The 27,903-nt window shown below is 42.4% G+C and overlaps 3 protein-coding genes across 9 annotated transcripts in view; 1 reads left to right on the plus strand and 2 right to left on the minus strand.

Annotated features, from left to right (window-relative positions):
• The first annotated feature begins 169 nt into the window (after window positions 1–169).
• On the plus strand, window positions 170–1,300 carry ora5 (olfactory receptor class A related 5). Its single transcript, XM_071914846.1, has one exon. It carries the CDS (start codon window positions 170–172, stop codon window positions 1,298–1,300), a length of 1,131 nt encoding a protein of 376 aa, XP_071770947.1.
• A 3,041-nt stretch (window positions 1,301–4,341) lies between these two features.
• On the minus strand, window positions 4,342–22,274 carry nup155 (nucleoporin 155). The gene is made up of 34 exons (XM_071914839.2): window positions 22,149–22,274; window positions 21,722–21,883; window positions 21,459–21,596; window positions 20,896–20,992; window positions 20,590–20,660; window positions 20,411–20,503; window positions 19,442–19,705; window positions 19,272–19,345; window positions 19,028–19,119; window positions 18,791–18,888; window positions 17,776–17,943; window positions 17,511–17,611; window positions 17,078–17,248; window positions 16,848–16,958; window positions 16,646–16,740; window positions 14,771–14,856; window positions 13,178–13,319; window positions 12,924–12,990; window positions 12,694–12,809; window positions 11,639–11,742; window positions 11,243–11,376; window positions 10,952–11,143; window positions 10,312–10,450; window positions 10,065–10,200; window positions 9,823–9,976; window positions 9,628–9,732; window positions 9,095–9,249; window positions 8,413–8,542; window positions 7,818–7,931; window positions 7,230–7,350; window positions 6,992–7,102; window positions 6,493–6,629; window positions 6,030–6,136; window positions 4,342–5,725 (listed from the first exon to the last, which is right to left on the minus strand). The coding sequence occupies exons 2-34, from the start codon at window positions 21,861–21,863 to the stop codon at window positions 5,587–5,589; spliced, it is 4,104 nt and encodes a 1,367-aa protein (XP_071770940.1). The 5' UTR covers window positions 21,864–21,883; window positions 22,149–22,274; the 3' UTR covers window positions 4,342–5,586.
• A 1,935-nt stretch (window positions 22,275–24,209) lies between these two features.
• LOC139923929 (nipped-B-like protein B) overlaps window positions 24,210–27,903 on the minus strand; it is a 37,385-nt gene continuing 33,691 nt past the window's right edge. For all 7 annotated transcript variants that reach the window (XM_078286453.1, XM_078286446.1, XM_078286441.1 and 4 more), the window contains 5 exons: window positions 27,657–27,803; window positions 27,124–27,461; window positions 26,785–26,959; window positions 25,371–25,559; window positions 24,210–25,268 (listed from right to left, as the gene is read on the minus strand). In XM_078286453.1, coding sequence (XP_078142579.1) covers window positions 24,909–25,268; window positions 25,371–25,559; window positions 26,785–26,959; window positions 27,124–27,461; window positions 27,657–27,803 — 1,209 coding nt within the window. In that variant the 3' untranslated portion in view covers window positions 24,210–24,908. The remainder of the gene's footprint in view (window positions 25,269–25,370; window positions 25,560–26,784; window positions 26,960–27,123; window positions 27,462–27,656; window positions 27,804–27,903) is intronic.

The following is a 27,903-nucleotide window of genomic DNA, read 5'->3' on the forward strand; positions in this document are numbered from 1 at the left end:
CCCTACAGCGCAACTGGGCTGGGCTTGTTAGCTTCCCCTATAAATATCCTTAGACCAAAGCATCCCACAACACAAGGTTACAGGAAGAGCGTTCAGCAGGAAAACTGTAACACTGTTGGAACATCCTTTATTTAAGAGTGAAGATTAAGAGAGGTAGGCCTGAATAATAATGGATGCAGAGGAGTGGATTGAATCCATCATCAGAGCACTCATGTTTCTGGCAGGGATCCTGGGAAACAACTGGCTGGCCATCCGCTCGCTCCCTGGGCACAAGAGTCCCATCCGCACCAACGAGGTGCTTTTCCTCAACCTGGCTGTCTCCAACCTCATCACCAACTACCTGGTGGACTTGCCCGACACCATGGCGGACTTTGCTGACCGATGGTTCCTGGGAGAAACTTTCTGCGGCGTGTTTCGTTTTTGCGCCGACCTGTCGGAGACCAGCAGCATCTACTCCACCTTCTTCATCAGTGTGTTCTGGTACCAGAAGCTGGTCGGCTCCCTGAAGCGGGGAGGGGCGCCGGTGCAGCTGGACAGCCTCCGCCTGGTGGCCTGCCTGCTGGCTGGAAGTTGGACGGTGGCTTTGGTCTTCAGCATCCCGCACTTTTTCTTCGTCGCAGTGGAGGGGGCGAACGAGAGCCACGAAGACTGCGTAGATGTCTTCCCTAGTCCGTCCGCCATGCAGACCTACGAGGCGTTGTATCTCACCCTGGCTAATGCAATCCCTATCGCTGGGATAGTATACGCCAGTGTCCAGATTGTCATCACTCTGCTGCAAAACCAGAGGCGCATAAAGGGCCACAACTCCGACACCAAAGATATGGCCAAGGATGACAGCAAAGGGCATGAGAGAAGCATCAGCACCGTCTCTGGTCCAGGCTCCTCCAGCGATCACAGAGATACTCCGTCCCTTTCCAACATTCACATTAGCATGCCGGGTTCCTCCTGTCCTGTTGAGGGACCCTCAGGCCACAGCTCCCCCAGCTCCCCCCTCAACGGCGAAGCTAACAGAGAGAACAGAGTTGGAGCTCCACCAAGTCTCTCGAGGCCCAGCCAGCCGCCAGCTAAGCCCAGTCCGAGCTCAAGCACTCAGGTGAGGGCAGCCAAGAGTGTGGTGGCTGTAGCCAGCGTGTTCCTGGTCTGCTGGCTGACTCATCTCCTGCTGCGCATCACCAACAACATCCACACTTCTTCAATAGTGGTGGAGGTGGCCAGCTATATTGCAGCCTCCTACACCTGCATCATCCCTTATATATTCCTGCATGGGGTGAAAAAACTGTCCTGCTCCTGCAGAGGGTAGACCAAAGCTCTTTTCAGTATCAGCTCTGATGTGTTGCTCTGTTCTGCGTTAGATCAGTTGCTCTTAGAGGAACATCAAGATTATCCGACTATAGTCTGAAAGAGTCTGGCACATTCCCTTCATAAACAGTAACTGTGAATTGGGTTCCTCTTATTCCACTTATGACAGGTTTCCCTCATTTGACAAACCAAACATGGAGAAAGCTACCAGAAAAGATCTGTCTCTGCCCTATAGGTAAAATAGCAATATTTTACCTACCATCTTTTATACTTTGTTGTGTTGTATCATGACAAAATAATAATTGCTGCTGATTTTAACATCTGTACTGATGATACATCAAATGGCTTTGCTACTGAATTGTCTGAATTGAATTGTCTGTTACTGAGTTTTTTATTTAAAACAGCATGTCTGCGACCCAACCCATATCCATGGCCATACCTTAGATTTAGTTATTACTCTTGGACTGAATATATAGTCTCTGGTTTTGGAAGACTTTTGTCTCTCACTTGTCTCTAAAGTACTGTTCACTCTTGCATCTTCAATGTTCAAGGTGCTCAAAGATTTCCCTCCCTGTTTACAGAAGTGGAAAAGTACTAAGCTCCCGGTCCATTATGAGCACATGAAGGACTTATTAATATCGTATAAACACAAAATATTCAAGATGCAAGAACAAATTATTTCTCTGGGTTATCTCTACCAATCAGCATAATCCCAGGTTTTTGTTCAGTATACTACTGATCGATTTGTCTGTCTCCGTTTCTCAAATGCTGACTTTTTAGAGAAGATTAAGGACATAGATCTGGAATTTCCCAACCCATTTTTTTACCAATGTATCCTGTCCTTATCTAAATACTCAAGAGTCAGTTTAGGCTGATCTTCCCTAAAGAACTTGCAGATATTATGTCACATGAGACCGTCTTCCAGCCCTCTTGACATCATACCAACCCAATTAATTTTAGAAGTTTTAGATGCTATAGGACTGAACTAATTGCTCTCTGTTGTCAACAGCTCTCTGTCCTCTGGTTGTGTCCCTGACTACTGTGACAGCTTGTGTTCAGCCTCTTCTAAAAAAAATCCTGGAATTGATCCTTCTGCTCTCAGTATATACACCCAATTCAAAATTACCCCTTATTTGTAAAATCCTAGTGAAGGTTGTATCAAGTCATCTCCTGATGAGAAATGAGAGAAATTTCAGACTGTTTTCCATCAGCAGCACAGCAGAAACAATATCTTGCTGGACCTAAGTGCAGAACTTGACACTGTAGATCATTGTATTCTTATATAGATAGGTTGAAGCAGTGGGTTGATATTTCAGGGACTGCCTTAGATTGGTTCTCTTCATACTTGACTTGAAATTCCTTGTGTCCACTAATTGCCATTTCTCCTCCCCATCCTTGATAAAGTGTGGTGTGCCATAAGGATCAATTGTCTTATTATTCTCCCTATGTGTTTCCTCAAGGTCACTTAATTAGGCGTCATGGCATCTCCTTCCATTGCTATGCTGATGATACCCAGTTGTACCTCTCGGTCAAGCTGAGTGCACTAAAAAGTTGGCCTCTCTGCATAACTGTTTAGCGGATGTTAAGGTCTGGACCTCAATTTTATTTTTACAATTAAATTCAGTTATCGCCCCTGAATCTGTTTCCAGCCAAATAAGACCTGCTCTTGGTCCTAATAGGGGTCCTGTTTGACCCAAGCCTTAATATTGACCAACATACTAAAAAGTTTGATCAGATGAGGAACGTTGCATAGGCTTCAAACATTTTTTTTTTTTTATCATTATCTCAACAACATTGTAAATGAGGGGCCACCCTCAATGTTTTTTTTTGAGAAATAAAGGTTTGAATGAATGTTCACTGGATTGAAGTTCTACAGGACTATGTTTCTTGTATTATATATAGAATATATATATATATATATAGGGTTTTTTTTTTTGGTTTGTTTTTTGGGAGGTGGGCATTAAGAGCCTATAGTTTAGACAGGCAGACAAGGTAATTGGAGGCTGATTGGAGAAGCAGTTAGTCTCAGTCTAATTATATACACCTGTGTTGTAGCCTCCTGTATGTTTCATTGTTCTTTGCACCCTGAAGGTGGCTGGCTGGGGTCACAACGCATAGATGTGTCTTCCAACATTTTAACATGAAATAGCCAAGAATAATAAAGGCGTTTTAACTTTATACAGAGGAGAGTACCTTGGATTTTTTCTTCTTTTTTTCTATATTAAAAAGTTTGTTCAGTCATACTTTTCCCCATCTCTGAAACTGGAAAAATTTGATCCATATACACACTTTTATTTAATCTCACTTTCACTGCAATGCCCTGTTCACCTGCCTTAAACAAAAACAGGTTGAACGGCAGGACCACATCTCCCCTATTTTAGCATCTCTTCACTGGTTGACTGTGCATTTAGAATTGATTTTAAGACTACGGATTACTTTTAATGCATTGCATGGCCCGGCCCCAAGTTATCCTTCTGAACCTTTGACCTCTTATGATCCTCAGGAACCTTCTGACTGTTCCTGTCCAGGTTAAAGACTAAAGGTGACCAGGCTTTTGCAGCAGTCCACAGCTTTGTGACGACTAGACTGAGGAACAGTTAGCATCATCTTTTAAATCACTTTTTCATATCACAACAACATAATATGGTGAGAAATCACAGGGGGGAAAAAAAGAAACAAACATCACTTCTTAAAATTAACTTTTATCAGAGGGCCTTTTTATAGTCTTTGGCTTTTACTCATTTTTATCCTTGTTGCCTTGTCCCATTATTTTACTTATTCTGTTTGCTGTATCCCTATGGCTGGGACTATTCATTTTTATTACCATTTTACCTCATTTTTTGTTTTGTCATTTGTCGAGTCTTTCATTTCTCTTGATTGTGAAGCACCTTGTAACTTTGTTTTGAAAAGTGCTATATAAAATAAAAACTATATTATTTCTAAAACAACAAACTGTACATCAATGTACAGTTTTTTATTTTACTCATTTTTACATAAAGCTGCTTTAAAGAGAGAAATCAACTCAGCATAAAGTCAAAATTATTTTATTTTCCATAAGACTAAAAGTGAAGCACAACATTCTCTACGTCAGTGGAGAAAAAGCCCCTTAGCAATTACTGTCCTGTTGGTGATGAGCTCAAGGAAGCCTGAGTGCCATTTTCAATTAAAGATAATTATGTCAACACAACAGTGAGGATATTTAGTCCTTCATTATTGGCCTCCTTCTGCAGTGTCTCATAATTATCAACCCATAACATTATAATGCTGCTTTCTGCTGATAATCATTTGTAAAACTGAACACAAAACTGCATCTCTCAATCAAGACAACTAGTACTAACAACAACTAGTTTTTGTGTAGTGTGTTGTTTGCAATACAACTTCATACAGAAAAACAATGACAAAAAGGTTTTATTTCTTTGTAAAAACAGTTTATGAAAATTATCTCTCATTGCAGGCCAATATTCTTCGAGTTAGAATTTTGTTCGTTCAAAACATTTACAATCACAAAATCACTCATTCACAACTTACAACTGCACTGTTCCAATTTATCAGCCAAGCAGACAAAATGATCACTCAGAATAACACAAAAATAAGGTTTAGTATGTGATAAACCTTTGGCAGCAGAAACGCCATTATGGCCAAGATATGTACATGATTACAATATCCAACTTTTAACTGCGTGTTTTGTTTAGAGGAAATAAAAAAGTAGAAAAATGCTACTTTGTCAAGTGTTACATTTGAACATTAAACACCCTAGATTCACCAAGTGGATTCGAATCTAAATAATACAATAAGTGCATTTTCAATATATATCATGATGACTGACCTGGAATTCAGAATGGGCAGAAGCTTAATTTCATGTTTTTGTGATGACGGGCTTCTCGAATATCTTTTCAGTTTTACCTCAAACAGCTGCTATCTGAATCCAATGCAAATTAACAGCCAACAGTGTGTCGCTTTCCAAAGATGTATTTCAGCGTATCGTTTAGGCTTCTAACAAAATGCACACATTAAATAAGTTATAAAACGGGGTCTCCACTGCAGGGGGACAGGTGGTCTTTCATGTCTCCGCCAGAAAACTCAACTGTAGTCTGTTCTCGTTGTCCCTTAAGCACTTGGCAATCAATCACACAACAGTAAACAAAGCAGCAAAAACTATTGTGGGATAAAAACTCACGTTGTGCTTGTTGATCGCCTAAACGTATTTTAATGAGCTGTTTAAGGCCAACAGTGCTAGTTCCAGCGGTCTCCTGTCCCCTCGTCCACTGATGCCGGCTCTCTGTGTCCTCAGTGAACTTTCTCCAGCTTGGCCTGCAGGGCCTTGAAGTTGCCAATGGTTTGTTGAAGGGCCGAGTTTGGGCTGAGAGACTGCAGCTCCACAAGGTAACCACAGATGTTGTCAAGACACACGTTAGTGAAGCGTCGTCTGAAATAAAATGAGCGAAAATTAGTCGTTAAAAAAAACAAGTTTGTCCTGGAACAGGCTTTCGTGAGTATTTCAGAGGTCAAAAGGGAAAAAATTCTCTTAAACCTCTGATAATAATGACTAGTTAATCTCCACTTTAATGTATAGACAAGACATAATTGATGCTGATGGACACAACGCTGGTTGTTGCAGGGATTGAACCATGGACGTTGTGGGTCACGGCACGGTCTCTCTAACCACTAGGCCGCCGTGTCGCCCGCTGCAGGCCAGCAGCTGAAACCAGGCGACTGAGACAGTGATTTACCTGTCGTAGGTTGGTACTCTGCTGGGGTCGTCCACATATCCTGACAGAAGCACGTGGATACACTCTACCAGGTGGAGAGGCTTCTTCAGGCGCTGCCAGCAGGGATCCTACAGGCAGACGACGGTGGTGGTTTATGGATTAATTAAGTCTCTCAGACAATTTCGTGTTTTTTACTACAACATCTACTACTACTACTACTACTACTACTAATAGTAATAAGTCTGTTCAAGCACTTTTAAAGCAATATTCCACTTAGTTTTAACATGGCACTTGACCGCTATGAAAACCATAATAAAAACTAATCGCCAAGATCAGATGCAGCTGGGACGAGTTTGTAGTATTCAGATTTCTTACTTCCCCTTAATTTGAATGAGGCCACCAAAACCAAGAGGAATATTGCTTTAACAAACTTACAAAAATGATGTGCTTAAAAATGCTATGCATTTAATCTGGACAGGTGTACCCGTGTTTTGAAGAGTTGGTCATAGACCTCCAGAAGACGAGGCAGCTGCACTCCAATCTCCTGCATGGTGAAGGTGACAAAGCCCACGTCCCAGATCAGGCGACACACCTCCTGCTCCAGGAACTTAACTAGGAACTCTGGGAGCACGACGCAGACAGGCACTTGTTAGCAAAGTATACTCAGTAATGTGGAAAAGTGTTTTGCTCTCAGTGTAATTGATTCTGTGTGTGTGCGTGTGTATAAAGTATGTATAGAAATAAATCTTTGTCTCCCCACGGCAGACAAGTTTGAACAGGCCAATTATAAGAGGAGGATAATTATGCAATTGCCCAGAACGCCTGCATGACCCTACAAACATGCAGCACAGAGACATGTGTTGACATAAATGATGCATCAGGCAAGTCTAATTACATTACTGTTAACAAAATAGTGAGCTGGAAAATTCTAACGATCAGGAGAGGGAAATTGAACTTAATTACAGGTAGGTGCAGATGCTTACCCAGAGGGAAGTATCTTGGGGTTCCAGCGTAAATCTTTCCCAGTGACACCAGTTTCAAACTGAGAGCCCTCATCCTGTCTGCTGGGCTCATGGCTACACTGTCTCCCAGTTCTGAAAGACGGGACACGTGACGCTCATCACCGACACACAACGCACTTTACAGCACAGTAATGGCATCATCCACAGTTTTGGTAAAAGGCTCAATTTGTCCAAGGTGTTTTAAAGACATTTTACATACCTTTCTCCATGATCTCCTGCCACAGCGAGTGCACCAGTATTGGGTCGGAGTGTCCAGCGCAGTGAATGATGGCCAGCTTGCACTCAGACAACTTAAAATGGTCCGCAAACTCCCCATAGAGCTACACAAAAGAACATAACACAGTGTTTACTAACATTTCCTATTCCCTGTATAAAACCCCCCCCCCATAATTTATCCATTATCCCTGGTTAGCTGTTCATTAAAGTCTCCAATAAATGAACTCCCATTACTTTTAATTCCTGGAAATCCGTGTATCTTTAATGGTGACCTCATGCTGCACCAGTAGGCATAAATATAAATTCCAACCAATAAAACCATCACAGATTTTTGAACAGTCACACCCCTCCATCCCTCCCATCAAATAAAACTGCCTTTGTCTGCCTGACTGATATTCCTTTGGTTTACACTTCTGCATGATCCCTCACTGTTATGTCCCGCCCCAACATCCTGTTTCAAGGGGAAATACATCAAATCAAGAAAGTAAAGACGCCATTTCATTGGGTCTTTAATTAACATGTTTACAATCCCTTATTTCCTGATCATCATTGTCCTAACATTGCGTGTTACCTTGGTAATGTCCATGAGCTCCGAGTCCAACTGAGAGATGACACTCTTCACTGAGGGATGCTGGGAGTATTGTCTGATCAGGGTCTCCTGAATCTGTACTTGGATACGCACCAGCTAGGACAGGGGGAAGCAGAGGAACAGAAACAGAAACCCTCTAAGTGACGACAAAGTAACAGCGTTCACACACTCACTTAACATCAAATTCAAGGACTTTTCAATGACATTCAAGGTCGTGTTGAGATTCAAGGACTCAAAATTGGCCTGTTTTTAGGTAAGACATGGTCAGAATTAGACAACATGGAAGCCTAATTTTTATGGTCATGTGAACTCATTTTCTGAAGTCATCTTCTCATGGTCTTGTGAAGACAAGAAATCCTGGTGACATCCGTTATTTTAAAACTGATGCTATATCAACACAAATCTCCATCACAGGGTTTTCCTCAGGATGAGAAGTGTTGATCCTAGAACGGACGGTGACAGGTCCAGAGCCGCATATTGATGGATTTTTTAACCATTCGTTGTCAAAGCTTTAAGGCCTCATTTTATTTATCAAGTCTAAGTCTAGTTCCTGCGGTGTGGTCACTGCCCCACGTACCTCCATCTTCTCCTCCAGCTCATGAAGGAACTCTCCATCGGCTCCCTGGGCTGAGATGCAGGAGGAACTCTTCGCAGACAGGATGGCTCTGGAAATGTACTCCAAACGCTGCTTCAGGGAGATCTCAGTGCTGCATGGTCACAGAGAAAAAAGCAAGTAAATTAGTTTGGTTTTTTATTATGCTTTCACTTTTTAAACATGCATACCTACATAGGAGATCACAAACAATTATGCACCAACATTGGCTGCACTGGGTAATGTCATGCTTAAAATTTGAACTAGACTAAAAATCACATTTATAAGCTCCTCTGTCCACCAGGCAGCTCAGTTTAGCTAGCAGCAAGAAACAAGACGCTTGTGGCTATTGAAGCCTTGTTTGAAGCATGGTGCACTTTTGTTAAAAGTTGAAACAATTTTAACTTCCAGCACTAGGCGCACACACACCATGCTAAGATCTCAGCACCGTCAGGAACAAACAATTGAAAATCATAATAGTAATGTAGACAACACTGAATGTCAGTAGTAACCAGGATGTGTTGGAGGTTGGTCATAAACATACGAAAAACATGCTAAGAAGTGAAAATGTTCTACTAGAATTAAACTTAAGATGCTGTGTGTGTGTGTGTGTGTGTGTGTGTGTATGTGTGTGTGTGTGTGTGTGTGTGTGTGTATGTGGACAAACCTGTGCATGTCAGCAAGGCGAGCCAGGACATGAGCTGCCTTGCCAAAGCTACGGCTCTTCTCGTAGTAGCGCCACAACAGGTCCATGTTGCGGACCTTACTCTGGTCCTGCTTGATCATGTGCATCAGGTGTTCCTCCAGGTACGGAGAATTTACCTGGACCACAGAGACAATAAAGACCATCAGACAGAAACCATGCTATCATACTGAGAATGTTAACAGACACAATTTACTCATGTATATACACACACATACAAAAATATGTAAGATTCAAATGTTCACAAAAATGCACACACTGTGCTGAAATGATTAATCAATCGACAGAAAAGTGATAAATTATAATTCTGATATCCATTTTAGTCATTTATCAAGCAAAAATACCAAACATTTGCTTTTCTCTGTTTCATATGATTATAAAATGAATACTTTAGGTTTTTTACTTTGGCTGCCAGTCAGACTAAGTACGCCCTAACACACAAACACACACACACACACACACACACACACACACTCGGACAAGGCCTGAGCAGATACCTCCAGCAGCTTGTCAGTTAGGTCGGCCTGGATCAGCCAGTTGTAGAGGGCGATGTGAAACAGCTCGTCCTGCGACCTCTGGGCCAAACCAAGCATCTGCTCAAACTGCAAGGGAGCGGAGAACCATATCATTATATATGCAAATCATTTACACTGCGGCCGGACACATGCGTCAGCTGTCCCCTTGTTACTCACATGGGCAGTAGCTTCTTCATTACTGAGCATGTTGGGGTCAGAGGTCATGACAGGAGGCCCAGGCTGCTTCGGGACGCTGGGGGACTGAGGGGCGGCCTTGCTCTGGTTCACCAGCTCCTGCATGGTGTCTGTGATGCACTTATAACACGACAGCCTAGAGCGGAGAGAGGGGGAAAACAGTTGGTGGCAATCGAGTACGAGAGCATCCACCATGCGGCCGATTCTTCCATTTCCTGCGTTACCTTTCCTGGAAGGCCTGCTGTCCCGCCCGGTCCTCCTCTGGCTCTCCGTTCTTGTAGAAGTGGGGTCCCAGCCTCTGCGGATCCTTCTTGTCTGCTGCGGTGAGGCAGAGCTCCAGGACACCCTCATAGAAACGGACTAAAAGAGTTTAACATCATTAGTATACATACGAGGTACATGGAGAGAGGAGGGGAGGCAGGGGCAGAGAGAAAGTCATGAAGAGAGAGAAGCGAGTATGTGTGTCCCTACCTTGTCTGTACTGGGAGCAGACCAGCGGCAGGTCTGTGTGGTGGCTGATCTGCTGGTAGAGCCGCAGCGACTCTCTCAGAGTTCTCTCTTTATCTACCTTGTTCTGGATCTGCCTGGAGCTCTGCAGCAACTCGTTGGCCTTGGAGGGAGATGGAGACAGGAAGTTTAGTATTTAGTGCAAGAACGGTTTGGGCCCTACACACAAGTTTCTGGCTGCCAGTCAGGTCTCAACCCTGACAAATGTTAGTTATGAGTAGTGCGTAAGGGAGGGGTAGGGAAGCAGCAAATGAAGAACGGAGAAAATAATGAGAGGTGTGACTGTGCAATGCGGTAATAGCTCCGACCCTAGTCGTCACAGATTTCACCCAAAAAACATTTGCTTGAGGATTAAAAACAAATATATGAGGTATGCATCTGCACAACCAGGGAGATGCTTCACTAGAAATTCACGCAACAAAAAAAAGTGAATTTTTCAGACCTTTGAAGCCATAATGAAGACAAATGCAACATTCAACTGTATCTTTTAAGGCCTTGAATTTAGATAATTCAGCTTTTAAGACCTTTCAAGGACCCGCAGACACCCTGGAATGAATGACTGCCAAGCATGCATACGTGTGTGTGTGTGTGTGTGTACACGTACTTTGGAGCAGACGCTGTCATCGCTGCTGTACAGCAGGGGGCAGATGTCCCGCAGGTGATTGCTGATGGCATCCACAGAGGCATTGTCTTTAATGTAGACGTTGATGAGCGCTGTGATGAGAGCTCCAGTCAGCTCCTTGCCCCGGATCACTACATCTTTAAAACTCGCTCCCTTCATTTGCTCCTGGAACTCCTGTGAACGCAGAACAATTTTAGAGCCGAGGCAGATGGAGCAGATGATGTACGAGCTTGTGTCCGTGCTGTGGGGATGTGTTTGTGCACACGCATGTACCTTTGGCAGTTCAGTGATGATGAGGCTGAACTGATGATCACAGAGAAGCTTCCAGAGGGCCAGCGTCTGACAGGAACGATGCACTAACTGCTGGATTCCCTGCAGGGATACCTTCTCGTAGACCTGAGCCTTGGCTGGACACACGAGGAGGCAGAGGTGGAAGCAAGAGAAACACAAAGAGAGAAAAGGTGTGGGAATTGGACAGGAGAGTCTGGGAGTTAACATAACAAGGATCAGATACAAAGTCAACAGCTTTTTTTCCTGTTGTTGATACCTCCAAGTTTAAGATTTCTTTACTCCTGCTGGATAAGACTCAGAACATCACTGAATCCCACTGCACTATTTCAAATGCAAACCCCCCCCAAGAAAAGAAAAGGCACCGCACTCATCACTCACTGTGATATTTCCTCTGAAGCTCCTGCTGGACCTGCTGAGAGCTGGCTCCGTCAGGGCGCATAAAGCCCAGCAGCCTCTGTTGTAGGTTGGCAGGGGAGCTGAAACTACCGGGGGGGAAGCACAGATGTTATTCAGCAGAGAAGGGAAACAATACCAAGCTCTAATAGAGAGCTTTTGCAGATCTTGATCCCATTTTCATAGGTTCTAATTTAATTTAAGAAGTACTCAGAGCGAGGAAAGGACAGTGACAGTGTATTTATTTTCTACATTAGTTATCTTAAGTTCAGAGAAGCCTTCATCATTCAAACCTCGCACAGCTTATTACGCCCAACACTCATCAGCCCCAAATGAGGTGACGTACAGCATTACATGCACACATACTTTCAAAACGCTAGTAAAGTAAAAGTAATGAAGTAAACACATAAAAGCTATACATGTAAAAATGAATTTAAATTATGACATGCTCACATATTCCTCAAAAGTTTTACTGATCTTTATTCTCCTGTGCTTGTCTACTTCATTTTCTTGCCTGTGGCTACAATCATTAAAATTTGACACAAACCGGGGCAGACCGATGGACTAGAACTGCGGTGATTTAGGTTAAAATTGTATGTTTCCTGAGGCAGGTTAGGAAATTTGTTGCAACATAATCGTATTGCAACATAATCTGTGCAGACCAAATTCCATCTGCGCATTACATCTAGACCACGGCCTTGCAAGCTACCCCTGTCAAATAGATAGATAATTCATGTGACAGATACACGCTCACAATTTCAAATGGGCTTATTTTGCAGCCAGTCATAATTGGATCAGGAAAGGTGTGTGGCTGATACATTTATCCCAACTTTCAGGACCTCACATTTTGCTCTGCCAGGCAGAGTTTCAGCTAGTGGTGAATATTGTAGCAACGTTATACAAGTGAACTCCAAGGCAAGTCTCTGCAGTATTACTGAAGATGCCACAAACTAAGTATACATACTAGTATTCAGTCTTCTAGGCATCAACACAGCTATGGGCTCAATACATGACTAAGCAGGGAGAGAGAGAGCCGTTACCTGGCGGCACCCAGAGAGGAGGGGCTGAACTGAGAGTTTTTATCGAGGAACTCCCTCAAACCCCAGAGCTCCAGGAGGATCAACTCCAGATCAGACGAGCCGACAGTGCTTTCCAGCTGGGGAGAGAGGGGTGAGAGCATTGACTAGCCACTCTTAGCACCATTTAATCTAATAAGTATGATCATTATCATCTGTTGTAAAGGACTGCATAGTGTCATTATGATACTTACAATGCTGACGGTCTGATTGCCTTTGCTAATGGTCTTCTCCACAGCAAGGCTCCCATCCCAGATATTTCTGTTACAGTCAAGTTAGCAGGGAACCAGAGAGAGAGACACGTCCTTCAGTATTACACACACCGGCATCAATAGCTCCCACCGTGATGAGGAGCCCTAGCACTTAGGCCGTGACCCAGAAAACACATTCAAAAACGTGCCGACATGTCAAATCAGTACAGGATTTACAGTTTGTTCACTTAACTGACCCCAGAATGCGGGTGAAGTAGACGCAGATGCCGTTGTGTTTGCCTGAGAAGACGACCTCTGGGCCAGCTGACATGGGCGTGATGGGGGCAGACCCAGAATGCATCGGTATGAAGGGCGTGGACAAAGCTGGGGGCACAACGCCTGTGGGAAACGTAACAAACACACAACCAGTGTCAAAGTATACCCAAAAGATTTCCACCCAATACTGAAACGCAGGCCTGACCTGGACCGACAATGCTATTAGTTGATCACATTTTTTTTTCTGACCAATCAACAAAGTCTGTATTTAGAACAAAGGAATTTTCCATGAAAGAACAGAGCCCATGTAAGTAAATATCACAACAAATGCACCTCTGTCTCAATAAGTTACAAAGGTCCATGTTAAACAAAGGTAGTTTTGCACAGACTACATGTCTTAACAATTGCATGGCCTCAATGATGGCCCTTTACACACTTCACAGTTAGAAACATAATTATGTAGAAATGTCAAACCATTTCCAAAAGATACAATTTCTCCAGCTTCTCCTCGACTCCCTGATCAGCGCTCATGCACACACACACACACACACCACTACACTCCAGTCCAGTCGCGCCTCAGGCAGAGCCTCCAACGGGCATCAGACAGACTCAAACATACAGTTCTGCTCATCAATGCCTAAACTTCAAATAATTCTAATTCTCTTTCTATACAGCTGCTTTGAGCGGCATAATATACTAAGACTGTTCTGGCTAGTTTGAGTTGCATCATCAGTTAGTGTTTGACAAGGGAAGATAAGTTTAAGACTCTACGCTCTGCAGCTTTTAAAAACAGGTGGAACCATTGCTGACCGTGGGAAGAAAAGTGCTTTTACGTTTGACACAGCTTTACAACAGTGGAAAATAACTAAACTGCCACATGTAACACCCCTAGAAGAGTGATTTTCTAGCAAGAGAGGCAACACAACAAATATGATGATGCATTTGTTTCAGCATGGTCTGGAGCATTAGAGAAACTAATTTCATAAATAGCTACAGTACTTTGTAAGTACTTGTTTATAAGGACTACTAAAAGACAGTACTTTTCCACTCATTTTTTATAATCTCTTCAAGATTTACACACCCATGTGCAAAAAATAAAAGCAAGCTTTAGATTTTTACTTATATTTGGCCCTTGAACACATGTAACAAATGTGGTGACATTTGATTGACTAAATTAAAAAGATTGAACATAGTTACATATTTTCAGAATTTGCAATTTCCCTTATTAGTCAAGTAAAAAATTTTGCAGACATGGCGCTCAGTTTGTGTATGAAGCACAGGAGCTGAAGTCTGAACTTGTCAAATTTGATCTTTAAGTCTGTCCCCTCCTTCAGGCCAACTGGAGAAAGGTCATGGGACAATTTTTGTTCCAAAAACATACTAATTATTCTGATGTTCTTTTCATGGCTCTGTTGCATGGTTGCAAAGACATCAATAAAAAAAACAACAACATACATATAGACAAAAAGAACACGAAACATGGCAAACAGTCTGGCAGTGAGACAAGTAACCAGCATGTGATGCAATCCTTATGTATTTAACAGAAATCTCTGCTCTGGTATTCTGCCATTTACCTGGAGCCGGAGAGCTCATTGTGGGTCCGACGGTGCTGGGAGACGTGATCGCTGAGGGGAATCTCATCTGAGCTTCTCCTCCATACCTGATCAAGACAATGTAGTGAAAACTGACCTTAATTAGTGTGCATAGTGAGAGAGACAGAGAGAGAGCAAGAGCGCATTTCATCTTACACTGCCCTAAGTATCTGTCTATCAGAGATTTCACCAAATTCTGTGACAGAATTAAGGGCTTCTCAGCTCTATCAGACATAGAAAAGATGAAAATTGTATTAGTAGAGGAAAGTAATACAATTGGCATTGCAGCAAACGTTGTATATCACTATCACAAACTGATGATGATGAGTGCATGCATGAGTGGCCGGAATAATAGGAAAACTTAAGTAATTCCTGACATGGGCTGAATCTGTGTGTCTTATTTTGTTTTGGTATATTGTTTTATCACAGTATATATGTAAATATTTAGTACATGCACGTGATTACTTTTATCTAGGGCTGAAACGATTCCTCGAGAAACTCGAGTAACTCGATTACTAAAAATCATCGATGCAAATTCTTTGCATCGAAGCTTCGTTTAATCCATATAACTATATACACACTCAGTGTTTCGCACGGATGATTATTACTGTTGCACAACGCGCTGGAGAAAGAGAGAGAAAATAGCGAGGGGCGAAGAGAAGAGACAGGCCAGAGAAAACGACAGAAAGTGTCCAAAGTTTCGGATCCAGTGTTGCCAACTTGGCGACTTTGTTGCTAGACTTAGCGACTTTTCAGACCCCCCGGGCGACTTTATTTCTCAAAAGCGACTAGCAACAAATCTGCCGACTTTTTCTGACCATGGGAAGCAATGTTAATGTGTTGAATCCCAAAGCATTTGGCAATAAATTGGTTCGGCTGATGCCGGTTTTCTCTACTTGCTTGTCTAATCCAGAGAGGTCTGACGATCACAGCGCTTCCCACACAGCGTAGCTCCCTCCCTCCGCTGAGAGCAGGGACTGTAGGATAGGGTCCACTTGTAATTGCTACCGGCGTACGCCGAAACTGGCCGGGTGGGCGGAGTCAGCACTTAATATTAAAACGGGATGAGATGAAGGCTAGTAAAGAATGCACGTTAATTATGGCTATATGTAATGGCTAGTTAAGAACGTAAATCAATATGGTGGCTAGTTATGATGTCCCTAAGTTAGCTAAGTTTTGCTCAAGAAAATAACCACAGAAAATAAAATGCTGCAGTCAATTTGTGAAAGCCTGAGCTTCATTCATGTTATTATTATGATAGTCACACACACATACACACACACACACACACACACACACCTACTCCCCTCACAGTGATGCATAAAATACCCCAGAAAGCAAAATATCAGGTGGTGTAAGTAGCAATTGGAGCCTAAAATGCACCAGTCCAATACAGCAGGTATATTCAGTTTAGTTTGATTGCAGTGAGTAGGGTCAGCAGGTGTAGGGCAACCCTTCAACATAGCAAATAAATGTACATTAGCCAGTCTTATGAACTTGTATGATATTTAGGCCTAGTAATAAATATCAATAATAATTATTATTTCACCTCGTTTTCAGTAAATCACAGTGTCGTATGGACAGCTTAGTGCGGACAGCTTTTCTCTTTTGTATATTTACTATTGCTCTTTAATAAAGCAAAAGTATTTCTTATCCGATTACTCGATTAATCGATGGAATAATCGGTAGAATACTCGATTACTAAAATAATCGATAGCTGCAGCCCTACTTTTATCCATGCATATCTTATATCTAGCCATTCAGACAGAGAGACAGAGAAAGAGAAGGAAAGAGAGAGAGAGAAAGAGAGGAAGAAAAAAAATAAAAAAATAAAATAAAAACATAACCCAGTCTGACCTGAAGAAGGCTCTGGTGGCCCAAAGTGAAACCTCTCTGTCACAAGCAGCACTGGAACAAGCCAGGATCAGAGCTGTGGCACATGCTTGCTCCTCCTGAAGAGAGGAGAGTAAACATTCAAGGACATGATACACAAAGTGTGTGTGTGTGTGTGTGTGTGTGTGCGCGTGCTTGTCAAACAGTGAACAAGTACGATTCTTACCCTGTGCAGCTTAAAGAAGCGTTCGATCTCTTCACTCTCTCCTCCAGTGCAGCTCACCAGTAGGTGACGGAGTTGGTCCACTGGCCGCAGCTTGTGGAAGATGTGACTCCCCTGTAGGACAGCAAAGAGTTTACACTTAGTATACAAGATTACAACATTACTGTTCTAAGAAACTATAATACATTAAGCCCTGTGCAAAGCAGTAACGTGACAACAGTTGAGACTATAACCTTTGCAGAGAGGAGGACAAACTTCTGTGGAGGGATGTTGTGTTGCTGCACCACCACAGGAGAGTCGGTGATGGGGACCTGGTCCTTGTTTAGAGGAGTGGAAATCCTGGACGGCCTCTCCTCGTTAATGGCACAGAGAGCCCAAGAGTGGCCATCTACATTAGACATCATCTGCAATGTAACAGAGAAGTTAAAGATCATACCAGTGGAAAGAGAAGCATTATGTGAGCTTTTGACACCTAGATTTTTAAGAGTTGAGATTTTTAGAGCTGGGGTGCATTGATTAATTTGGGTGCTGTATTTTAATTTTTGAAAATAAAGTACTTTCAAGGCAATCCATTCATTTTCAAAACATTTAAGGTCTTAATTTAACTTTCTCAAATCCACAAACTTCCAAGTATTTTCAACCCTGGTGTCCCTCTTATGCGCCTACCTGAGCCTCCATCAGGGGTTTCTTGAAGGGGAAGGAGTCGTGGTTGATGCACCACAGAATGTCGCTGTCCTCCGTCTCAGATGCAGCCATCAGCAGAACTCCTGCAAGATTAAAAAGAAAGTTATTACAGGCAGATCTGCCTTCTTGCGTCAGGCTGGGAAAAGTACCCAAAAGTGTCCTGTAACTCATTGAGTTGAGCATGACACTAACAGTATAATTTAGGTTTGAAATATCATGTTAAAGGGCATCAACAGCAGTGTTTTACCTTTGCTGTGTAGAGCCTTGTGGACCTTTGCAGGCTTCTGCAGGGTCGAAGAGGCAGAAAACCCTGGTGGCAGACGGACATGGACCAGGGCTAGCAGGCTCGGTCGCGCTGCAACATACTTCTGGTGTGGGGGGGCAAAAGGTGTGGTGCTAAAATACAGACGCACGCCTAAAGAAACAGAAGATAAGTACAGATATACGTAAAGTACAGACAATTACAGAAAAAAAGTACAGAAAAAGTGAAACTACATTCTCTGTTCCCTATCACTACTGTTTGCAGGGTTCCTTCGTTATTTTGCAATTAAATTCCAAAACTTTTTCATAACTTTATACCAAATTTTCATGACTGTAATATATAAAGTAACCTTTACAAATGCTATGACATTGAAAATTTGACTATACCTTGAAGTATGACATCTTCTTTTAAATTAAACCCTACAATTTATTCAATACTTTTAAAGTGCACCAACTAAAAAATATAAAGAAAATCTGAACAAAAGTGCCTTCTGTAGTTTTTGCCCTGTCTAAGGAACATATGTCAGTTGCACAAACATGATGCCAAACATTGACAATGTTTTGAATTACATGAAAACATTTTGCATGACACAACATTGCCTGAAACTGTATGCTTGTTTCTATCATCAGAAATTTGCTTTGGTCACTCTTAATCCCACAGAGGCTTTAACCTGCTTGCTGGTTAGCTAGCAACAAGATGTTTTGCATGGCGAGAATGGCAAGAGGTAGGAAGCGTGTGACAAAGTCTCACAGCAACCGCGCTGCACCGTGACCAGCTGCATCTTAGCCTACTCATTTTTGTTGCATTTTTCCAAATTGCTCGTGTAATTTTTATTGGTAAAGTTCACAAAATTGATAAACTTAGTATTATTATTTAAAATTTTCCAAAAGTTTAAATGATATTTTCCAAAACATTTCCAGGCCTGGGAGAAAGATATTAAAATTCCATAACTTTTCCAGGATTTTCATGACCATGGGAACCCTGTGTTTGATATCATTACCTGCATGAGTGACGGCTAGCAGGTGGCAGTCTGAGGACTCAGATCTGTCAATCACAGAGATCTGGACAATGGGTTTGAAGACAGAACGATCGATGGTCCTGCAAAGGGAGATGGGTTTTCAAAGAGCCAGGAATCAATATATACAATCTGGAAACATGATGCCTAGTCTTCCATAAGGAGAAACAATGATAAATGTGAAGGCAAGATATGATTGAGGTGCGACAAACCCAAACGTACCTGGCAATGTTTCCAGCAGCGGCCACAATGGAGCTCTGTGACATGGTTGCCACACGACTCATCCCATGGCCGTCAGCACCCAGGTCGTACACCTGAAGCACACAACAATCTGCTTAACACCCAAATCATCAATTATTTCACCACATCTAACATCAGTAGCAGCAAATATTAATTTCAGATACATGTCAATTCAATTAGAAACTGTCATACATCTGAAATACTGACATGACAGTACATGTTATACCTGCAGGACTCCTTTCTCAGAGCGTGTGAAGAGCGTGTTGCGGGAGTTGTCGATAGCAATCTGCACAATGGGGTCTGTAGAGCACAAGGCAGGAAAATATCTACATTAGTGAAGTTTAACTGGAGCACAGACTCCTTCTGCTCCACATGGAACTGTGTCCCTTTCCTCACCGTCTTCGGAGAAGGAGAACTGGAGCACGGAGGGGATGAGGAAGGACAGGGTGCTTTTGGAGTGGTTGATCTTTCCGCAGCGCTGGCTGAACCAGCCCGCCTCGGCCTGGTAAGCGATCTCGTACAGGCAGCCATCCTTTCCTGCCATGAAGATGCGGCCCAGGTCTGTGGAGGTGATGGCCAGCATGTAGGTGTTGTCTGTCGGGATTGAGAACAGGGGGTCTGGAAGCAGCTGCATCCCACCGGACATGCTGTCATTCAATCCTACAACAAAAGAGATAAAGATGATTGAGATAAGCCAATGCAAGTAGATGTGGGTGATAGCAGTGTTGGTTAAAAAAAAAAAACACTATACATGAGTAATCAATACCAAGAACCGAGATCCTGGGATTTCAGACCCGGATTCTCTCCATTTCCCACCAAAATTTAGATCAAGTACGGAAGGTAGCCTAAACACAGTGGACATTTCACACAGCCTTCATCAGGGTGTGTTGGTTTTGTCCCATTTGACTGTCTTGTCTGCTACTGCTTCCTATTGGGAATGGATCACCGACACAACCTCAGCTCTTGCAAAAATGTCATCGCGTCTGAAGTACAACAGAATTCCCATTACAAGGCAGCATTTTGAAGCAAACAAACTGCACATTAAAAAATACAATGGCTGTGCTTCTCATCTTCATTTTCATATTTGCCTATCTGAATAATATCTGACACTTCTTTGTGTATATTTGACTATGTGCACGGTAATATATTTAGCTCGGGCCTTCAAGCTGCCCTGCATCCTCCACATCACATTTTTTTTTTTAAGTGGTTGAGACAGCTTTTATTGCATTGCTACACAAAAGGATTTTTAAACTGCATTCCTGGGAATACCTAAAGAGAGAAGTTATACTCCTGAGACTGAACATAACTCATGCTAAAGGCAACAACTGAAATGTGCGGTAGTTGAGGTGCGGAGGGGGGACTCACCCGCCTGGCCCTTGGGAAAACTGAGCCCCAGGATCACTACATCCACAGAAGTGGCCAAGACCAAGAGGTAGTGGATGTGTGGCTGTAAAATGCCTGAGAAGGAAAAAAACAAAAATTAAAATTATTCAAAGTAAAAAGGAAAAATTGGTAGTGTGTTAAAATGTTATATACACACATACCTTGTTTGGGTTTCACCAGACCAACTGACAGAATGGTTTCAATGAGACCATCAAAATAGGCCACATCACCTCTGCAAGGAAAACAATAGAGATTAAAGTACACAGAGCACTGCTTTCAACTAGTTACCTGTAATGTTGTTCATCTAAGACAGCGGTATTCAACAGTGTGCCATGGAGGGGGCGAGAGTATTCAGGTTGTCTGGTTGAAATGAAAGCCTGAAGACACTTTGCCATCCACATCACACGGTTAAATACTGCGGATCTAGGATGCTGTCACTCAATTTCCTAAAATGTAAATGTACCCACCCATCTTCATAATTCCACATGAAGATGTCATTGTCAATGGTAAGCCATGCTCGACATATCTCAGGAAAAACTCCCATCATGCAATTACATTGCATATCTACAAAAATAGTTAAGGTAGCTTTAAACTCTCTTGGGCATCTCCTTGGCAACAAAAAAAGCAATCTAGCAACAAACACAAGAAATCAACTTCAGTGTTTCCCATACATAGGTTCATCTATGGCGGCTTGCCACAAAATAATAATAGCTGCTCAATGTATAGAAATTGATCTAAAACGATTTCTAATGCCCCTGATGTGCGCATCATGTCATGTCTGTCATTTGGTAATGCACAGACCAGTAACACTGTACTTAATCAGACAGAGCCTCCCATTAGGAAACGAAAGTGTAACTTTACATTCAACAATTTGCTCCAAACTAGTAATTAATCATAAACAACCACCGCATTGTAAATTGTCAGCCTGTGGGAAACACTGAACTTTACATTTTGCATTGCAGGTCTAAGGTAAACTTCTGGGTCCAGCTCAGTGCATTAAATTCGTTTTTGCTGGTTGACAAAAGGATACGGCTGAACTGCTCCACCAGCTCAGGGGGTAGAGGAACCCTGCGGACTGCACTGAGTTCTGGGAGGTTTGGCACACTGAGCAGCCCGGGTCCCTGGAGGGGGTAGTCCATGTCAGACACCCCGGACAGGGACGGCATATCTGCAAGACAAGGACCACAAACAACAATTCTGAATATAAACTAGTCTCAGCCTCCCCTGACAGAGCCGTCTGTCTAGTGACAGTGCAGTGTTGTCTTGTCTCCCTCCCCAGGCTACAGGACCTACTGTGAGACGGGACGCAGAGCAGCTCCGACAGGTCGGGGAAGCAGCGGTCCTCCTGCAGGTGTCTGTCGATCAGCCGGCCCGAGTTCTCCAGCGCCTCGGCGAGCGCAGCGGCGGGGCTGCTGGGTCCGACGCTGGACGGCATGGCTGCGCTACCACCGCTATCTGCAGGGAAAGGAGACCCAGCTTTAGTCCAACAACAAGACCGTCCAGCCGCGATGGCAGGCGTGTATTCCCCAGGAAAGCGTTGCTAACCTCACCGCTTTCTACAACAAGGTAAATGTTTCTGGGACTCAGTGCTAAGCTAACGGTAGAATCAGTGTAGTTTAGACCTAGCTAGCTCTCAAATCAGCAGGCAAGCTAAATGCTAGCTAGCTAAGGCTAATATAAACGCGCGCTAAGTGTTTGAAAATAAACGTATTTACTTTACCCGATTAAAATGACTCCGCGCGACAATGACTTTTTTGGCTATGAAGTTTGTTCACAACTTCAGCAATATTTCTTTGAACAAACACAACAAACCCCGCTAGCAGCCCGCCAACCTCATGCACTTGTGCAAAGTTGAAAGGTTACAGCAGACGTATATCCGGTGAATCAATGAATGGAAAAAAAATCTTCTTCTTCTCCTTCATTTTAAGGCGGTTGGCGTGCATTACCGCCACCCTCTGATCTGGAGTGTGGACTGGGGATTTACAATATCTGTAATTATCAAATATTAATTAAAAAAGAAAAAAAAGAAAAAAGAAAGAAATTAAAATGGTCACACTTTATTTGGATAGTCCAATGTTGATACTCAACTTCCTATCAAGTGACTATAATGTGTCACTATAAAGTCTACTGAGTTTCAAGTGATGCTCATAATTGTGTGAAAAGTAGTCTATAGATATTCAGTCTGGACTGGGGTTAATGTTAGAAATAGGGTCAGGGTTAGGGCTGAGTTTAGATTTAAAAATTGGGTCAGGGTTAGAGTTACATAGTCTGTAGAGATGCACCAAAGTGACACTTTGTTGAACATCTACTTTTTGTCACCTGATAGTTGAGTGTCAACGTTGGACTGTCCAAATAAAGTCTTACCACTCAAATTCTATCAGTCAATTTTACCATTCTATTTACATTTAGTTCTACACCCAAATCTCGTAGACTAGATCTTAATATCTCTCTGTCTCTGTTGTATTTACCGCAGCTGGATATAACATGATTCACTGTTTCTTCTTCTCCACAATGATCACATCATCCATCTATATGCTTATTAATCAAGAGTAGAGTGCTATTTAATCCTGTATGTCCAAGCATTCATCTGGTGGTATAATTTTCCTCCTCCTCCTACGAGAGCTGATATCCACACAAATTTAACACATAATCATAACCTCTGCATTCTGAATAGTGACATTAACATTTCATACAGTGTATCTCGCCTGTATCTCGAGTTAAATGATTCTAAACTCATTAAAACGGCACAAGTCTGAACAAATCAGCATCCTCCCAGGTCTAACTTCCCCGACCCACTGCAAGGCAGCTGTCATGGCCACCAGGTCACAGAAAAATATAGACAAATCATCTGAAAATCTTTTTGAATCTTTAATTTCAAAGTCTGGAATGACAAAAGCAGCTGACACTCTTCCTGATTTAGGATCTTTTGAGCCATCAAATCATTTGTATGATGTTTTTTTTTTTTTTTGTTTTTTAAATATACACATTTTCAAAAAACCATAAAAATGATTTCAAATGTAATTGTTAACTATAATTAACTAACTATACTGGATAATTTTCCTTACATTCATTTCTTATTAACTTACACAGTTAAAGTTCTACCATTGGTTAGAGTTAAGGTTAGTGGATTAGTGGATTAGTGTTGCAGTAACAACCCTGGTGGAATAGCTGGAAGAGCAACTGTGGGACTACATGTCCTGTTTAATATTCCCATTTCTCTCGCTTTCTTCATCACATTCAACCCAAAACTTTTATTCTTCCTTCACTCATGCTCCCAACATGGCTCCAAGACTGTTTTTGTTGGGAGATTTCTTTTGTGTCCTTGTAAATTAGCCCAATATGTCACCATTAACTGTTGTCTTCTGAGTTGCAACGGCATTTCTCCCCATCTCCACTTGCCAGGCTCTGAATGCACTGAGGTGTTTATCATGTCAGCTTAGAGTTCTCAAAGAAAAAGAACCACCAATTCCCCAAACAAGACATATAATTTGCTTTTTGTAGTAAAAAGTTACATTTTGAACGGTAAAAGCGGAAAGTGGAAAGACTACTAGAATGTTACTTTGCTTATATTTTACTTAAGTAGAAGTAAAAGTACTGATATAAAAATCTACTTAAGTAAAAGTAAAAAGCAGCTCATCTGAAATGTACTCAGAGTAAAAGTTAGTTACTTTTTAGAAAAGACAATGTTGTTAGATGTGATGTTTTCCACGCAACTGTAAAATTCAGATAAAATTCAGATGAAAAAAACGAACAAAAAACGAGTGCAAACAAGACAAGTAACAAAGAGAAGTAAAAAAAATTTATTGCAGTATTTGTTCCACCAGAAGTGCTGGGGCTCCCTTTTCTCTTGCTCGGTGAACTATTACATCAAAATCTATATTTAAAACAATATAACCTCCCCTGCATATAGGTACAGATACTGCATTGCTTTTTAACATAATAAATTATATCAAAGAGACTCCATTACACAGCGTGGGTAAACAAAAAAGGAGTAAAACGGAGAAAAAAGAAAACATTTAAAAGTTGCTGAAACTCAGATAAGCTAAATAAATCCATCTGGTTGTAGGTTAAACTCCAAGAACACTTTATTAAGAACATCATCAACAGACTAATTTCCAACATTCACTTAATGTTTTTGTTTTTTACAGAATTTTTTCAGATATAAACATGTGTTTTTAGTTAAACTATGATACAGTGGGAGTAAAAATCAAACAACCAAGTTGCTGCACAACAGCGAAGGAACTCCCACACAATGTTTTCCCAAACATTTCCTTCTCGTGTGTTTTTTCTGTTTAACTTAAACATGTCCTGGATTCGATTTCACCACAGATCAGTGTCCACAATACTCTCTCTCCCTCCATTAGGTCCTTACATCTCTTGTTCTAATGAGGTTTTGTCTTCTCTCTCGTTTATAAAATATTGGATCCATGTAGAGTTTGGCTGCAAAGGTTTCTGTCTGTCTCTGAGTGACTCGGGTTGATTAACCGGTGTTCCCCTCCTTGGCAGCGTACAATGCGCGTAAAGTATGCGCCATTCTGTTCGAAAGCTTGTGTCCACTTGTCAAGGCGATTTTCTTGCAAATAATGTCCGACTCCTTGATAGTGTCCACCCAAGGCACCAGTTTGCGACCGTCCCGTTTCTTGGCCTCGGCCCAGGGCCCAGAGTAGGAGCCAGACATCCAGCGTATACTGTAGCCGGCGCTGGTCTTCTGCATGACCTTGGCAATCTGCGGTCGGTCTTTATATTTGGGGCAGCAGATGGCGATGACGTCCATGGCCTCCACCGTCTCATTCATGTGACCCGGAGCCTCTGCGGAGTCCCCGCTTCTCCTTGATCGCCGCTGAGCAGAGGAGTAACAGAGCGTTAGTACGTTCCAACACGGAGACCAGCCCTACAAACTGCTCATTTCTGTCCCGCAGCCACGGAGCGTTAAAATACTCACCCCAGGCGGTTTGTCGTCGTCGCTCTCCTCGTCATCTGTCTCCGCTGGAGCGGTGTGGTGTCGGTGGTTGTGGTTCCGGCCGCCGGGACCGCCCAGCAGTGACGAAATGGCTTTGTTTCTGGCGTTGGCACTCGCTTCGCCCTCCTCGTCCTCTTCATCAGGGTCCAGGTGCTCCATCAGTAACTTGAACTGAGAGATACAAGTGTGCAGAACTTTAAGTGCATTGTTGCTTAACCTGGTATTTTCTATGTAAATAAAAATCACTCTTCTCTGCGTCACAACAAAGATGTCAAACTGCAGAGGGTGTATCACACTGACAAATTCTGTGAAAGTCACTGAAAAAGGAAGCACCCATTATCATTTTCAGGTGCTGCAATATCATTTTTTACTAACCAAGCACAACTGTTTTTGAGTTATCAGTACTTTACAATACTGAGCACCAATAAGTTCTTGACAATGACAATTCCGGCTTAACTTTCAAAACTCTGAATCTTAGTAAGTTTGCGAACCTGATTAATATGCATTTTCCATCTATTTTTATAATGTAGATGGATTTTGACCAGAGCCAGCTAACCCAGAGTACACACAGTACAAATACTTTAAAATTACATTGGGCCAATATTTCATGCAGTGTTCTTGCACCTCTAATTACATTCCAATTTAATTCTGCACCTAGCAATTTAAGTCCAATAAATTGTAGGCTAAACTGATTTTGTTATAGGAAGAAAACTGTGCACAAACACACATACTCCCCCTTTTCTCATCAGCTCTCAGTCTCAGTTCATGTTGTGCAAACCAGCATATTTGCTATTTTGCTTCCATAAAATATGTAAATGTGCAGTTTTACTTCATCTGACAAGATGTAACTGAACAGAGAAGCAAGAGAGAATTTTCATAGAAATCAAGCTGCTATTTCATGTCTTAGCACCAGGGGAACTTGCCAAAAGGCAGCCAAGTAAGTAAAGGAACTGGGTCAAATGTGGGCTAATAACTGTCCCAATAACTGAAGCAATATTTCAGTGTGCCAATAACTCACTACTTATCCAGAGGTCTATGAAAACCTTACATGCATCTTTATTCATAAACACCCTCTTCGCTACCATTAGAAAATGAATTCCAGACAGAGGGAAGGGAGAGCTGTGTTTGCTCTCGAAGCGAAGTGGGGAGTTTGCATCAGTTGTCGGACAGCAGTGGGGAGGTGCTTTGGATTTGTGTTGTGACCAGTTAAGGTGCAGACAGACGGCAAGCACGGATTAACTGACAACAAAAAACTACGTGACTCTCTGAGCCACCTGAAAATCTGTAGCAGGCTGCATTCAGCCCACCGGCCTTGTATCTCCTACATGTGCCTTACACTGAAATAAATTCAAAACCACTCTGAAAGACGAAATGTGGTGTAGTGATGAATGCTTACATCCAAGTACTGCTTCACAATATTCCTCTTGATTTCGTAGCTGAGATCAGAGTTGGCTAGATTACTGTTCAGGAAGTCCAGTGTCTGCCGAGGGTTGAAGTGCACATTCGATTTCCTGTTCACTGCCTTGTCATACACCTTGGCTGACTCCGTTGGCGAATACTTCTGGATTTTACTAGAGTACAAAAAAGACAGGTACAGTTCAGTTTGTGACAAGTGAACAAATGCACTGTTACAGAAAAGTTAAGGAATGCTTTATTCAGTGGCAATAGCTGTGTTTTCAGTATGGTAAACATGTTAAATGTGTGGCTGAGTCATGTTTCCCCAAGCCTGGCGTACCTGTCTGAGAAGCCGAAGAGATTCTTCAGATGCTGCTTCAGCACCAGCAGCATCAGGATTCCTTGGGAAGCATTGGCAAAGTCCAGCAGAGGATTGGGGTTTTCAGGTAGACGGTCCATCACTTTATCCACATCGTCAATGTCAGAGTCGGAATCAGAAACCAGAGACTGCGCGGATTTCTTTGGCCTGCGGACAACCTCGTCATCCTCACCACTGCTGCTGGATCTGCTGCTGTCCTGCTCATCCTCCTCGTCCTCAGAGCAGTACTTCCTCTCCCGAGGCCGCTTTTTCTTCTTCTTCTTCTTCTTCTGCTGCCGTACCGGCTCTTTCAGTAAAGACTGCACAAAGAAAAAAATTACTGAAACACTATACTATATCAAACCGTATATTGTGGATTTGACACAAAACGGGATTATAGATGTAATAATACATAAAAGCAACCAACAGGGGCATGTGCAAAATTTAACAAAGCTTGAGTATGAGACTTTCTAATCTTTCACTGTCTATTACAGGTTTCTGCGAATGTTTCTCACCTCCTTGAAGGACTGCAGCAGGTTGCTACCAGAGACAGACAGAGTGATGTCTATGTGGTGCATGATGAACAGAGGCTCCTCCTGGCTCTGGTAAGGGAAGCAGGCCAGGTTGTCTGCCATGAACAGCAGCATATTCACCTCTGTCTTCTGCAGGGGACAAAGTACAAGACATTCACTATTTAATCCAACTGTTCATATCCAGTCTTCATTACACAAGAATACTGTATACTTCCCAGTGTTTCCTGTG

Source organism: Centroberyx gerrardi, chromosome 2 (genome assembly GCF_048128805.1).
Source record: "Centroberyx gerrardi isolate f3 chromosome 2, fCenGer3.hap1.cur.20231027, whole genome shotgun sequence".
In the NCBI taxonomy this organism is placed as follows: domain Eukaryota; kingdom Metazoa; phylum Chordata; class Actinopteri; order Beryciformes; family Berycidae; genus Centroberyx; species Centroberyx gerrardi.